The following is a 15649-nucleotide window of genomic DNA, read 5'->3' on the forward strand; positions in this document are numbered from 1 at the left end:
GGCATCCTTAACTGGCCCTGATCTGAGGCTCTTATTAGGAAAGTACTAGGTTCCCCCCTCATAGAGTGTTTGGGGTTCTTGTCTCTATGTTGGAACAGGAAGCAGCCTGCTAGAAGGATTGTTGGTGGGATGTTGTCTGACTCCTCCTCTTGAATATCTTCGCGTCCTCTCTGCTAAGTTAGGGACCCGGTTCATGGAAACATTTGGCTCTGGCTGTGACCGCAGTGAGGTGGCTCCCATTGCAAGGCTTGGTTCTGTGTTTCGCGTTGTTTGCTGGAGCTGGAGGTCAAGGTGGTGTGGTCAAGGCAGTGGCAGGTGGATGACAAGCTCCGCCCTGCTTGGCCCAGGCATTTCTGCTCCTCTTCCAGTGGGAGGCCCAGAAGAAAAGTGGGCGGAGCACTTTGTGTTTCTTCTGCCTGTCTTCCCTTGTTTGATTCCCCAAGTCTTTGCAGAACAGAGAGCTGGTCCTCCTGACCACCATTTCCAGACAACAGAGGGAGGGCTCTCAAGGGGCCCTCGACCTGCCGCAGCTCTCGGAATGAGCTAGCAACCAAGAGGGTCTGGGGCTGGCACTTTGTCATCCGTGGGGGCTGTGACTCCCCTGCTGCCCCGTTTCTCTAAGGCCGAATAGGGGAGAGCATCCGCTGGGGTCTCCCAAAAACTCCTTTTATGGAGGAATTGCCTTATCTTGGACAGAAATAGCTAGCTACAGGAAGGAAGAGTTCAGTGTCTCCCTAGGGTACGTGGCTGTGTATCAGGCCTAAGAGGGTGTGATTAGAGACACGACAGGGGTGTGGGTCAGCTTGAAAAGGGGGGAAAGATGAAGGAAGAAGATAGAAACTGTGGGTCAGGTACCCTGTTAGGTTCTTGTCAATCCATCTAATTCAGATGAAAGCTCTGACCTCCCTGCACACGGGAGTGCATGAGAGATACACCATGCCTCCCATTAGTGGGGTGAGATATCACAGCTAGACTGAACCCCCAACCTCAGGGAAGTCAGAGGAACAAGAGGTGGCTGAAAGGACCCAGAGAAGAGCACTTCCAATAGTGGGAGCACCACTCAGGTTCTAAAGCTCCAGGTTCTGGGGTCAGGAGCCTCAAAAGTTGAGACAGAGAGGAGCTCTGGACACAGAACGGATGGCGCACGACCTGAGAATAGCATGGTGTAGCAAGCAAGCTAGACCCACAGACCACAACTCCTGAAGAGCAGAAACCCTTCATGGCCAGTCCCATCAATCCTAGAGTCAGGAAATCCCCCAGCCTCAGAAGGGCCATGGACTCAGATATCCCTGGAGCCTGATTTCCTGCTGAGACCAGCTGAGACCAAATGGTGTGCAGGTGTGCAGGTGTGCAGGCACTCCTCACTCAGGTGCTCTTGCTCTCTCCACCAGAAAGTCTACAGGAACGCCTGGGAGCAGAACCGGGCTGGTGGCTATGACTTCAGGCTGGATGCTATCCCATTCCAGACCGCACGGGCATCCAGGGATATCGCCAGTGATGTAAGACTCCAGACCCTGACTGCAGATGACAGGGTTCTCCCTGGTTATCCAAGTGAGCAGAAAGGCACAGGGCAGACTCACGGGCCACCAGATTGCCTTTCTTCACACTAAAATGGAAATAGAATGTATGTTTCCAAGGGGTGAGAACATGGGCCTGGCCATTAGGATTGTAGCCAGAAGTATGGGCTTGGGAAGGGTTTGTTTTGGTTTGGGTTTTTGGCAACTTTTTCAGGAGGGGCGGTATGTATCTGTAGTCCCAGATGTGGTGCTGTGTATCTGTAGCCCCGGATGTGATAGCCTGGCACATGTACTAGCTAACATGAGACTTCCTAACACTGCAGAAGGCCAAGAGTTGTTCTCTGTCTTCCACAAGTACACGGTGACACACGTTCCCCAACTCACACACTCAAATTGATACATGTACACATACACACAAGATAAAATAAGAAGTGTAACCGTGTAAAATGAACTAGATTCTTCACTCTAAGCGATTTGGGAAGCATTAGCCTTGGTCTCTGAATGTAGGGAGGACAGAAGAAAGAATGACTCACTTCCACTCCTGTTGGAGTGGTACTTATAGCACCCATACAGGGTTACAGGTGCATCCTTCCACACCTGAGGATACAGGTGCACACTACACACCTGAGGATACAGGTGCACACTACACACCTGAGGTTACAGGTGCACACTACACACCTGAGGATACAGGTGCACACTACACACCTGAGGATACAGGTGCACACTATACACCTGAGGTTGCAGGTGCACACTACACACCTGAGGATACAGGTGCACACTACACACCTGAGGATACAGGTGCACACTATACACCTGAGGATACAGGTGCACACTACACACCTGAGGATACAGGTGCACACTACACACCTGAGGTTGCAGGTGCACACTACCACATTCTAGGTTACAGGTATACGTACAGGCATCATCAATGGGTGTGGATTACATTTCAGGCCCATATCATTGACCTCTCTCAACACCCTATGGGCTGGAGTTTATTCTCCCGTTTTGTCAGATGTTCAGAGAGGCTCCATAGCTGGTTTGATTCCAAAGCTTATGCCCTTTTCCACTGTTGAGCTTCCTGCTGAAGTCCTGGGGTCCGTCTTCTCTGGGGAAGCTGGCTTTGAAGGGGCATCCCCATCAGCTCTCTCTGCTTCTCTGCCTTGCAGTTCCGGTACAAAGAGGCATTTCTGAGAGACCGGGGCCTACAGATCGGGTATCGTAGCATCAACGATGACCCACGGATGAGGCACTTCCTCCGAGTCGGCAGGCTCCAGAGTGACAACGAGTACAGGAAGGACTTTGCCAAAGGTCGCTCCCAGTTCCACAGCCGCGCTGACCAACCTGCCTTCCTCCAGGCCAAGAGGAGCCAGCAGCTGGCCAGCGACGTGCTCTATAAGCAGCCGCTGCCCCAGCACACCAGTGACCCCGAGCCGCTGGGCCTGAAGCATGCCCAGAAAGCCCATGAGCTACAGAGTGATGTGAGCTGCCTCCACATATGCCCCGTTGCATTCTGGGGGAGCAGGCTGAGAAGGCCAGTGACAGCCATTCCCAATTCTGCCCCACCTGTAGCAAATGCTTCCTCGGGGTTGGGTGGTGGGGCCTTTCCAGTCCCTGTGTTGCCTTTTTAACAGACAAGGAACCCGAGACAGGAGAAGCTAAGCAACCTAAGACCACACGGAAAAATGAGCGGCAGGCTCAGGGTATTTGAGGCGATAGCTCAACTTCTGATTTTTCTTAATTAATTCAGTGGCGCTGGGGATTGAGCTGAGGGCCTTACGCATGCTCATATGTTTACCCACTCAGCAGATGTCCAGTCTGAAAGCTCGGGCCCCTGGTGGCTCTGTTCTGCTATTTCCATGGGGTCTTGGTAATGACATAAGCCAGTTTTAGGCTTTCTCTGAGAAGCAACTGAAGCTCAGAGAGTGGAGGAAAGTTTTCCAAGGGCACAGAACACTTTAAGATAGAAGTGTAAACTTGAGCCAGGTGCCCGCAGGGTCTTGTATTACCCCACTGGAGTTCCCACCGTTTCAATGGGAGGATTTTAGGAGGGAATGCACGGTGGCCAGGCTCATTGTACAGGTCCCCCGTGTGTCACACGATTAGACTTTAATGATGTCAGTGTGGTCCACATCTCCTGGCTGCCTTTTAAATCTCCCTCACTCGGGGGTCAAAGCACCCAATCCTGCTGACTTTCCTCTTGCTTCTTCCTTCTTTCAAGGTCAAGTACAAATCTGACTTGAACCTGACTCGAGGTGTTGGCTGGACCCCTCCTGGCTCCTACAAAGTGGAAATGGCTCGACGGGCTGCAGAACTGGCCAACAGGAGGGGCCCGGGGACCCGGGGGGTGTCTGTGAGTAATGAGCAGCAAGCTGCACCCTGCCTTGCGAGACCACGGGAAATACAAACTCATTGTTGCTTTTCAAAGTTTATTTTTGGCCAAAGGTCAGCTAGTTCTAAAGAATTGTGAAAGGCAGCGGAACAAGGCGCCTAATTCCATGGGTCTGAGATGACCGGGCGGGGGATACATAGGTTAAACTTCCTGCGGGCTACCTCTGAAGTCACGGCCATTAGTTCTGCAGAGGCAAAGCTACCAGGGCGACATCAATCCCGGGCCAGGGCAGCCCAGGCTGTGCTGACTGCTTGCTCGTTACATTGGAGGAAAGGGTCAGGGGCTTGCTGGCTCCAGCAGACTACATTTTGAACCCCACTTTGTTCAGGAGAGAGAGACACCACATCTAAATATGAGAAACGGGCTTTGCTTCTTTCTCATCTTTGCCTTGAGGGTCCTTTTTCTTGGGCAGGGTGGAAGAGAGGACAAAGGAGGGGAGGGGAACGCGTTAGATGTTTGCCTGGCATCTTAGCTCGGCTTGTGGGAGCAGCAAGGGTTTCTGTGTGAACTCAGGGAGGGGGTACTATGTGTGACTTCTGCAGGTGGGGCCAGAGGCAGTGGAGCTTGGAGATCATCAGAGCGGGGGAGTGAACCCCGATGCCTTGGAGATCCTACACATCAACAGGAAGAAGACTCTGCCGATGTGAGCCTCCTTGAGAAAGAAGCCATCTTGAGGCCTGCTTGCCAGAGCCATGCCTCTGTGGCTTCAGTCTGGAGGAGTAGTTAAAAAATGGCACACCCACCCTATTCCCACATCTGCCTTTATTAAAACAGCAACTCTGAAAGCAAACAAAGAGCCTGTGTTTTTGTGGGTTTCTCTGCAGGCTGCATGGAGGACCCTGAGGGTGTGGGCAGGATCAAGGTAACATCCCCTGGTGCTGAGCAAGCAGGAATCTCAGGTCGGCAGGTGCCTATGGTGAAGAATGTCTCTGAATTCTGGGTTTCTAGAAGGCATGCTTTGTGGGACCGTGAAAGGTGGCCTGACTCCCTGGAAGTCAGACAAAACACCTACTGTCCCTTCAGGGTCACAGGGGTTTCTAGCCTTAATTCAACCAGGATCCAGGCTGCTTTCACGGTCCCACAACACTGCCAGAAGCCGGGCAAAGGTAATGTATTTCTTTTTGGTTCTCATGGAGAGAAGGACAAAGTGGGCCTCATAAAATGGGGTAGAGCAAGTCTGAAAGAGCCCAGGCTGGACAGAAATGCCTCTGTCTAGAGCATGGACCCAGGACATCCCTGGATACACAGGAAGCCCCTCTTGTTTGGTGCTGAAGAAGAGGGGCTTCAGGGCTCTGCAGACAGCACCTCAGAGGCCAGCCTCCCTGTGCATGGTGGTTTTGATCCAATCCAAGAACTTGGTGACTTGAGTGTAGACTCCTGGCTTCTTCCCACATTCCTGGCCCCAGCTTACAATCCCATAGACGTAATAAGTTCCATCCTTCTCACAGGTCAGAGGGCCCCCCGAGTCACCCTAAAGGAAGAGCAAAAGGAGTTCAGCCTCGTGAACTAGATTCAGACATACCCCAAACTGCCTGCAGGTGGGAAGGGTGGAGCAAAATCGCCTGCTAGCTACCCTAGACTTCTCTGGAAAGCAGAGAAGGCTCTTCTCAAGCTTCCCATGATGCACAGCTCCAAAGGGAGATAGGATAATCCTAGCTTCAGTTCCTGAATTTGGAAAAGCCTGAAGCCCAGGGCTGCAACCACGGTGCGGTGGGCAAGTAATGCTTCCTGACTCTCACTTCTAGAATTTTCAGTTCCCAGGGTTCCTCAACTTCTTTCAGAAGCTGACCAAGGTGGGTGATGGTTTGTTTGGATGGATCTACCTATAAGGAGTAGGGTAGAGACTTAGAGATATACTATATCTCCAACCTACTGACTGTTGACCAGCAAGCTAAGGCCTTGCTTTTTCAGTGAAGAGCTGTGCTAATCATAGAGGAATTGTGCTCTTGAGAGGAACTGTGGAGATTCTTTCTGAAGTGTGTAGACTAGGGCAGAGAGACGGGCAGAAGGAAAGCAGAGAGGAAGCAGCTTGCTTAGTCACCACAGCTAACAGTGTTTATCATGTACTTTACTCTCCTGGTTATAGCCAATGCCTTATGATCTTACCGTCACATTATAGGTACCTGAAGTTGGTCACATCTTTTCAATGATTAGTCGAGATCTTATAACACAACACAGAATCAGGCTTCAAAACCATGGCTATTGGCTTCCTTTCAGCATAGCCCTTGAGTTATGTAGAAAACCAAGCACACTGTGATCCTGGTGATCCCACTTACCTTCCAAGAGCTTAAGGAAAAACCACACCCACTCACTCGTTCCCATCCTGAGTATGTGGCTATCCATGGGCCCTTGGAGAGGTATAGAGGATCAAAATAGAGCAATGGACTCTGGAGACAGAAACTCCAGTTTCCTAACCCAAATAGACTCTGGGTTGGCTGGTTATTGCTGGATTTGTTGGTAGGGAAGCTCTATCGCAGCACAGGATTGGAATGTGGCTATGCTGAGTTTTCCAGGACGGTTGGGCAGTGTGTAAAGACAAGCAGAAAGCCTAAACAGAGCTGATCCTGGGAGTCTAGGAACAATGTAACCTATGGGGTGTGGGCTTGGATTTGGGGCTATCATACAGGTGATAGATTCACCATGTCCTCTGTGTCCAGGAGCACATTGGAATCTTCAAAGACCTTTGCAGCTGAGGATTTGCTGTTATCGGAGTGGAGCAGGGTAGCAAAGGCGTTGCACACACCTGGGTCTTTCTGATCTCAGTCCTGTCTGCCACTTAGTACTCTGATGCTATTGACATTGATAATGTCCACAAGCCTTTGTAATACACAATGGTGACACCCCCTTTATAGGATGCTGGGAGAGTTAAACAAGACAACACAGCGACATGTGATTACAGTTACGCTGACCCATCTTGGTGTAGGCTCAGATAGATATACCCACTTGTGTCTTCATGCTGAAGCAGGTGGCCTTTTGACCCCAGTTCCCATCCCAAAGCTATCATAGGCCTCTCTGCTCAGCTTGATATTCAGTGATCCTCTACCTCCAAGTACCACATGGAATTTCTGACCTGGCAGGTATCCGATCCAGGCTTCTGAAGGTTCCCTGCACAAATCATACTGTCATCAATTGTATGGTCATACAGTCGGCGGGAGTTGCACAAAGGGTTAGCAATCAGCTTGACTTTAGCATCCAGGAGCTGACGGGACCCTTCCCCTGTGGGGTAAAAAACAGTCACTACCATGAAGACTAGAATGATACCCACTATAGAATTCACCATTAGTAAGAAGCCATCAACTCTCAGTTCAGTGAAAAGGTTTTTTATAGAGGATGGGCAGAGATGTCCCATCTACCAACACAAGAGCCAACTTTTCTGCTTCCATCTCACCCCATTCTTGGATACTTTTAAAGCTGCTCTAATCACAGTGAGACAAACCGTTTGCTCTGTTCTCTGCGTTTTCAACAAACTCTGGAAAGTGGGGATGGTCCATAACCAATTTTCAATGTCTTGTATCTAGCTAACACATAGTAGATTCTCAAGAAATAAATAGGTGAATGCATTCATGGATCGATGAGGACAGAAGGACAGACGGACTCATGAGTATGTACATGGGTGGGCAAATAGCTGAACTGACCTGATACATTAACTTATATGCTTCCTAGAGAGGCTATACCCTTCTTAAAAATGATGAAATTGCTCAAAGCATTGTTGACTTCAAACATATAATCTTAAGGGCTATTTGTGGAAAAATAAAGGTGTTCTAATCTGAGGCCCTATAGGTTTCCCAACTAAGAAATCACCACTCTGAGCAGACCCCATTTAGGAGAACAAAATTGGAAAGGCTTAGACCAACTGCAACAAAGAACTACAAAAAAAAAAAAAAAAAAAAAAAAAAAAAACCCAAAAAACCAAAAAACTTCTGGTTGACCTTGAGTCCAATTAGTCAGAGATTTTCTTTCCCCTGAGCCTCTGGCAAACGTATACATTCTATTTCCCTTTCTTTATGAATCTAAACCTAGTCAAAGTGATTTTCACCCATCCATTATTAAGGATTCTACTAGTAAGAGGCGACATATTTTGAGTATTTGGTAAAAACTTGAAAATACTCTTATGAAGTTCTTTGTATTCAAGATATAATTTTGGTGCACGCAATCCAAGCCCTTGAAGGTAAAAATGACAAACTGAGAAAGTAAAACTGAGCTGCAAGACTTTTTTGCAAGGATGCCTGACACTGAAGAACTGTCCAACGCCAGTAGCTTCCAACATCATTATCTTTGCTCCTGAACACCTGCCTGGCACTGCGCATGCCCACATGTGTAACATGCATCTTCGAGAGGGTGAGTGGTCTTTCCTGGTGTACAGTCAATGCTTGAAAAAGGTCACATGTGTGGAACAGGAGGCCAGGGACCACTGTGGAGATCAGAGGCCTACAGGGCAAGCTCCATGCAAATGGTTACATTTAACTAGAGCCTGAGCAAGGAGGCAGATGCATTCTTTAGTGATGCATTTTGAACGTGTTTCAGAGCAGGAGGGCAGATGCTATCAGTCCCTTATTCTCTGGGTGGTGTAGCTCTCCTGTATGTATAGAAAGCACATGGCAGGCTCACCTGTCTCTGTTACACCCCAGCCAGAGATGTGGCACTCAGTTCCAGAGGGAAAGGGGTCACTGGGCAAACATACAGTCTTCACATATTTGGATTCCAGAGCACAGTGACCACCCACTGGCTTTAACTTGAGCAAAGCTGGATGAGAGACAGAAGGGGTGGGGAGAATTGGGTGTGATGTCATCATTGGTTAGACAATTATTGCCTTCTTGTTGCTTTAGAAAGTGAGTCTGCAAGCCAAATTACTCCTTCCACAATGGTAAAATGTTTTCATCCACATTTTGTGTTTTAAAACTTCCAGAAATGGATAATCCAACACACAAAAAATATCAACAGTCAATAAAACTTATTGAATTCAAAATCATTCTTGACTCACTTTTTAAAAGCAGGCTGTATGGGAGGGGCTATTAATGAAGAAGGAAAAGAGGTGGGAGGGAGGGGGAAGGGAGGGAGCGGACCCCATAAAGTGGACGGGTCAGGGCACAGCACCACAGACCTGAGCACCCAACAGTAGAAAACAGCACTGCCTCTGCACCCAAGCACATAGTAGGTCCCATACAAGTGCACATACACATTGTGTCACAACACATAGTCAGCTGGAAGCTATATAAAAACACCCCCATTTTATGAAACAGAAAACTAAGGGTTGGGAAGATAAACTAAATCCTAGCGATTAAGCCAGAGAGCTGGGGATTCAAGGCTGGGTGCTTCCCATGATATAATATTCTTCACATCTCTTCCCTTCCATTGAAGAGTTTCACCCAGTTATCAACAGTGCTATTGTGATCGTTTGTATTGCTTGGCCCAGGGAGTGGCACTATTAGAAGGTGTGGCCCTGTTGGAGTAGGTGTGTCACTGAAGGCATGGGCTTAAGACACTCATCCTAGCTGCCTGGAAGTCAGGATTTTGCTAGCAGCCTTCAGATGAAGATGTAGAACTCTCACCTCTACCTGCACCATGCCTGCTGGGACACTGCCATGCTCCTGCCTTGATGATAATGAACTGAACCTCTGAAAATGTAAGCCAGCCCCAACTAAATGTTGTCCTTTATAAGACTTGACTTAAGGAGCTTCGTTAGGGCAGTAGGTAGCTCATATAAGACTTGACTTGGTCATGGTCTGTTCACAGCAGTAAAATCCTAACAAAGATACTCTCATCTACTCCAAGACATTATAAGCTTTGAAACAAATGATTTACATTATAGGATCCCCAAGGGATAAAAAGCAAACTTTCCCAGGTAACTTTCTATAATCAAACCCTAGATTCCTATGTGCGGAGAAATCCACCCAGGGTAAGACACAGAGGAGGCCAGGGGATACTTGCCAATGTCATTGTGGGGAATGTCATCTGTTTCCTTATATTGACTGTACTTCAAAATCTTTTGCACTCTGAAGGTCTGCTCATGGAATTCTGTTTTCTTCAGGTCCTGGTCCCCTAGCACAACTTTTAGATGCTTGGCGTCCATGCTACAAGGTAAAATAAGGTTCTCAGCAAACTGCCCTGGGATGTCAAAAACAGGAGCTATGTGATTAGGAAGCTTTGTGATCTTGGTAAAGCGCCTGACCTTTGGCCATAGCATCTTTATCTGCAGTCCTTTGCTTCCTTACAAAACTCTGTTCGGTTTCCAGATAAGACAATGCAAGGGAATCTCTTCATCGGTGGATGGAAAGTACAGGCACACACTCACTTTTCCTAGGAGATCTCGCCTCTCTGGCCCTGGCTAAAAGTCAGCCACTGAAGTCTTGAACAAATCTGCTGTAATTGATGGGTAGGTGCTAATGTTCATGTGTCTAATTTCTCTTGGGGACCACACTAGAATCTGAGAGCATGTGGTAGACTAGATGATGCTCAGGCTGCCTCTCAAGCCAGGGTTCATGAGACCAGCTCTGATCATAAACTTAGAGATCTGGAAGAGGCGATAATTTCTCAGCTCCCAGAAGTCACCAGAGGTGCAGACGAGAATTCCTGACCCAGGAGTTCACTGATGGGCCACTTTGCCCATCCAGGATAGACTCTATAGGCGCAGGAGGAAGACAGACCCAAATTCAGTCTTACTTACTGGCCTTCTTTCCATGAGACATTAGTTAAGACATTAAACTTACCTAAAACCCAAGTCTCTTTTATAAAAAGGAAACAACTATATGTCTTTCCTTCAACATACATACTAAATACTTGCTGCATGGAAAGACCTCTGTAGTGAAGGCATCAGGGTCATCACAATTAACAAAACTGTCCTCTTGTGGTAGTTATCTATATATGGTAAACTTCATGGAACAGCCTTGGTAAGCCATGGTAGCTATACGTAATCCCACTTAAGGCTCTGTTCTTTCCCCTCTCGGCATTTAACTTCAGTCCTGCCTAAAACTTCTTGGGTATCACTTGGTGGGAAGATGTTTGCACCCCAATCACTTTGTTCTCCCTTCCCCATGGATACCTACTCAGTACAGTGGGCTGCAGTGAGCACCCAACAGGGGTGAATCAGGGCACCCCCACAGAAGTGGCCTTGGGGCATGGAGGTGGTCAACGGCAGTGAGGTCTGTAGGGACACCTGCCATGGGTGTTTTCCTGCTGTGCTCTTAAGGCCCCCGTAGATTCGCTTGACTATGCGTTCAGCTATCTCTGTCTTCCCACAGGAGTCGAACCCTGGCAGCTCCATCCCAGGTTCCAGAAGGCTTTCTACTGGGCTAGGAGTGTCTGTGGGGCACATGAAGATAAGTCATACAAGCTGTTCCTTCCGAGGACATAGCTGGAGTCACAACTCTGACCACAAGCTGACCATGTGTCCAGAGCCAAGACCACACACCTTCAAAATGTTGTTTGGTGAGTGCCTGAGACTTGTTGGGTGACTTAGGTAATATAAAGCTGTGGGTTGATGTTAAGGTGATACATGATTGGACAGTGGAGAGGTAGGTGGGAGAGAGGCTGAAGGAACAGAAGAGGAGGCAGGAGTCACAGATTGATGGAGAAGGAGATGGTGGCAGATTCGTATGTTTCTCTTGGCACATCTCTATCTTGATGAGGTTGTCCTGATTATTTTTAAGGGGTTCTATGGGTCTAATTTATCTCTTATCGATGGGCAGTTTAGATCATTGTCCACTGGTTGTAAGATTATTGTGTAGAGGGTTTGTGGATTGAGAATTTAATATATAAACCTGTTTGATAAGTTAATGGATGTGGAGTCACAGTTTTACCAGACTGTGGAGAATGTGAGCCAAGTTCTTGGCTGGTAGAGGCACTGCCAGGGAGAGCGATTTCAGCCTGGCCCACGGCTCCGTGCAGGATCTGATAGCCAAAATTCCAGACTAAAAGAGAGACAGCTGAGAGAGGGCAGTGTGGGGGGACTGCGTGGTAGAGAAAGAGTCCGGATGCCAGCACTAGTGTGTGATAAAAGGTTTCCACTTCTTAATATTCACCACAACATAAAGCAAGTTCATAGAACTGATGTGAAAGACGTTGCTTTTATCTTTGTATTTCAAAGTGCATTATTCCTAGGACGTACAAACATATGCACAAAATTCACACAACCCATCATGGGCATGCATACTGTGGCATCGTTAATGCGTGTTTTTGAGCTTTTTTTAAAGTGGACTAGGGAAGGTAGGAGGTTCATTCAGAAACCCGTGGCAAGCAAAGAATGTAAGGGTTATATGACTGTGACCTTGTTTTGTTCCTTGAAGTTGTACAGAGGGAGAGATAGCACCTGATTCAAGAGTTAAGGGGGGAGTTGTCAGAGAAAGGGACACTTGTATCAGCTCTCAAAGAACACTTAAAAACAAGCAAAGGCCGATATGAGAGGGAGCATTACAGTGAGGTACCCATAGAACAGTGCCGCGCATGAGAAACAGAGAGCGAATCCCTTTGGTCAGATCGGCATATGCTTTCAGATGTGGGTGGAGAGGTGGGCCAGTGAAGGTTGTCAGAATGAATGAGAAGCTGGACTTCACACCATAGCTCATCTTGAGAGGCCACAAGGGCCCAGCCAGTGATGGCCATTGTCCACCTGACTCAGCCAGTGACCAACGTCCTACGATGGCCATCATATTCTGACACACACGCAGTGTATGATTCTGAGATTACTGACCAGATCTAACCTAAGATGATAGAAGTGCCCAGGCTAGCCCATTGTCCTAAGGGCCACAGAAGGAGTGATATGGACGTTTGTGAAGTGAGGATCAAGGGACATGTAGGGTGGGAGTGGTGAAGCACCAGGACTGCCTGTCCCCTCCCCAGGCCCTGCAGGTAGCACAGACTCACCAGGCACCGGACAGACTGTGACATCACAGTACTCCCATTTCACCTTCTCCCTGTTCACCTTTACAAAACACCACGGTTTCTGGTCTCCGTCTGGGTTTCTAAAACACAAAATTAAAGTGACCAAACATCAAGGCTCAGAGGCCTTTCCATCATGGAAGCTTTCTGAGTGAGAGGATTCCCAGTTCCCATGGCCCAGGACCGTTCTTCAGTCCATCAGGTTAGCAAACCTTGGCAAACATCATGCTTGCAGATTTTTGGCACAATCTTAACTTCAGGAGAACAGGAAAGTAGTTTCTAATCCTTGTGCTGGACCATGGGAGATATGAGAGAAGCAGGGTTCCTATTCAATGTGCTTAGGAACGTGTCCCAGACAGACAGACATGGTGAGAGATGGTCCCAGCCTCTGAGTCCCAGGCAAAAGAATCCTTTGAGAAGTAGTCAAAGGCTTTCTCCATGAAAACAACTCCACAAGAAGGCAGCTCCCACTGAGCATCGGGAGAACAGCGGTAGGTTGCTGGGTGCAAATAAGACACCCTTCCTCGTGGAGCTGGTGCAAAGGCAGCAAGACACCCTCACTCTCTGTACACAAATCACCCAAGCCATTGACCATGGCTAGACTGAAGGTAGATGGAGAAAACCAGCATTGTCTGGAGACAGAAGACTAGGAAAGTGTAGTCCGTTTGCTCCTCAGCCTCTGTCTTCATGGAAAGTGGGCCTATGTGACTACTTCTGCCTCAGAGTCACACGTAGGCACATGTAGAACCCGTTAGTGAGAAATGAACTACGTTGTACACACGGCCCTGAGACTGGGGGTGGGGCATTGTTGTGTTATCCCAAGTAGGGTGATTCCCTGTTCGGAGAGAAGGCCGCTGACTCGCAATCAGCTTCAGAATCAAGCCACCAAGATGGGAACCTCGGGAAGGCAGTATTTTGTACCTGCAGAAGTTGTGATCTGCGATCCCGTGGGCCTCAGCGTCCTCCATAAACATGTTGTAATTCTCCTGCAAGAGGAGGTGGGAGTTCCAGTAAAGGCACGGGTTCTGGTTGACCGTCTTACTCACTTTGCCTCGGTAAGAGTAGCCGTCACCGACATAGCAGTCATCCGGACCTCGGAGAGAGCAGGCCGCCCATGAGAACTGCCAGCCATGGACTCACTGCCCTCAGTTAGGGTTTGTGGGATATCAGATGGGTCACAGGACTGGGCCTGGTTTCACCGAAAAGCTCCAGAATGTTCCACATTCAACCAGAATTAAAAATATGAAATATTCCAGTTTGAGAAGGCAGGTGCTTACAGAGTGACTAGGGGAGGTGGGAAGGGCCTGGGACCCTCATTTCCTTGGCAGGGAGTTGAATGGGCTCTGTGCTCTGAGGTCGGAAATCTGGAGCAGAGGAGAGCTTGAGACACCTGAACAGAAAGGGGAGGTCTCACTTGTCCCCGGGCCTTTGCAGATGCAGTGGTGGAGACCCATACCTATCTCACAGAATCTCCCCTTATACTGGTCTGGACAGGCGCAGCTAAACCTGGACCTCCGTCTGTGCCGGGAACAGACCCCACCGTTCTGGCAGGGATTTGGTCTGCATGCCGGAAGCACTGTGAAAACAGGGACCCAGAGGGCATGTTAAGAAGAATATCACACCCCCGAATGGTGGCACTCTTCTGGAGTCCCCCTTTCCCAAATGATGGGACACCACAGATCATTGACACCCTGGCAAATGTCACAGAGAGCAAATACCAACACCTATAAAGCAGATGGATGGAGAACATACAGCAGAAATCAAACACAACTCTCTCCAAAATGGGTCTCGGAGTCATTACAGGCTGACCTGGTCCTGTTCAGATTGTCGGCTCTCGGTAGAAACTTGTCTGTGGTCCTTGAGAGCCAGGTGACCACGGATAAGTTAACTTCTCTGAATTTTAGGTTCTTCATTTATGAATTGTCTTTTTTTTCCCCTCTCATAGACAAGAGTAAATCTCTTGGGGTGGCGTACCTACTCATGGAATAGATCAGTGCCTGCTTCCTGGAGGAATCAACTTCCAAGGAGACTGCATGCATGCATGTGTGTGTGCATGTGCATGTGCGTGTACGTGTGCGTGTGTGTGTGTGTGTGTGTGTGTGTGTGTGTGTGTGTAGGAATACAGATTAGTAAATTTTCACTGAGTTCCCCAGGGAGGATCCCTTTTTTCTTGGATGCCACAACAACTTCAGACACAGTTCTGTCCATACCCATACAGTGAGGTGCAGACAGCACAGGCACACGCTAGAGACAACATTCTGCACAGAAGCGTGTCTGCCACTCACCTTTGGAGCAGTCGGGTCCCGTGTAAGGGTATTTGCAGGCACAGCGATAGTAGGGAGGTGTCTGGGTGATGAGGCAATCACCCTGGACACACGGGTTGTCCTTGCACTTGTTTTGGGCTGTATGAGACACACAGAGAAGTGGAGAATGGGGGTGGGACATTACTTGGGGTACATGTGACCCATTTGGCTCAATTTTGGAGGCAGGGCAAGCCACAGTCCTGGAATGGCAAGCTGCTCCAGGACAAGGATTCCCTTTAACCTTGGCTGACTTTTCCCCCATCCTAACATACACTCTGATAGCTGTTCACACCTCCATGTTCACACCCTCATGTTCACACCTCCATGCTCACACCTACACCTTCACATCTCTGCATTCACACCTTCAATAGGCAGTTGTGACTTCTGCCTCTTGTTGCATAATCTGATTTTCCAGTTTCCTCCTGAGGTCAGAGGAGAGGGCGAACTGAAGGCCGTATTCCCACCGATCTCAATGGTCAGTGTTCTCGGCTGTGTCCCAATGATCCCAACCATTTCCTGAAAGACCCCAAGGGTCAAAGTGGAAAGACTAAGTGGGAGGGGCACAA

The 15649-nt window shown here is 48.6% G+C and overlaps 2 protein-coding genes across 10 annotated transcripts in view; one reads left to right on the plus strand and one right to left on the minus strand.

The window, feature by feature from the left end:
* NRAP (nebulin related anchoring protein) overlaps nucleotides 1-4700 on the plus strand; it is a 74492-nt gene extending 69792 nt beyond the window's left edge. For all 8 annotated transcript variants that reach the window (XM_080912509.1, XM_080912513.1, XM_080912511.1 and 5 more), the window contains 4 exons: nucleotides 1392-1499; nucleotides 2684-2995; nucleotides 3736-3867; nucleotides 4449-4700. In XM_080912509.1, coding sequence (XP_080768635.1) covers nucleotides 1392-1499; nucleotides 2684-2995; nucleotides 3736-3867; nucleotides 4449-4553 — 657 coding nt within the window. In that variant the 3' untranslated portion in view covers nucleotides 4554-4700. The remainder of the gene's footprint in view (nucleotides 1-1391; nucleotides 1500-2683; nucleotides 2996-3735; nucleotides 3868-4448) is intronic.
* A 512-nt stretch (nucleotides 4701-5212) lies between these two features.
* The window catches only part of HABP2 (hyaluronan binding protein 2), a gene marked incomplete at both ends in the record, with an annotated part of 31296 nt that continues 20859 nt past the window's right edge, over nucleotides 5213-15649 (minus strand). For both annotated transcript variants that reach the window (XM_080911571.1, XM_080911570.1), the window contains 9 exons: nucleotides 5213-5377; nucleotides 6977-7122; nucleotides 8515-8649; nucleotides 9835-9977; nucleotides 10950-11205; nucleotides 12766-12863; nucleotides 13702-13873; nucleotides 14237-14356; nucleotides 15066-15182. In XM_080911571.1, coding sequence (XP_080767697.1) covers nucleotides 5213-5377; nucleotides 6977-7122; nucleotides 8515-8649; nucleotides 9835-9977; nucleotides 10950-11205; nucleotides 12766-12863; nucleotides 13702-13873; nucleotides 14237-14356; nucleotides 15066-15182 — 1352 coding nt within the window. The remainder of the gene's footprint in view (nucleotides 5378-6976; nucleotides 7123-8514; nucleotides 8650-9834; nucleotides 9978-10949; nucleotides 11206-12765; nucleotides 12864-13701; nucleotides 13874-14236; nucleotides 14357-15065; nucleotides 15183-15649) is intronic.

This window comes from Micromys minutus, assembly GCF_963924665.1.
Source record: "Micromys minutus genome assembly, chromosome: 2".
In the NCBI taxonomy this organism is placed as follows: Eukaryota; Metazoa; Chordata; class Mammalia; order Rodentia; family Muridae; genus Micromys; species Micromys minutus.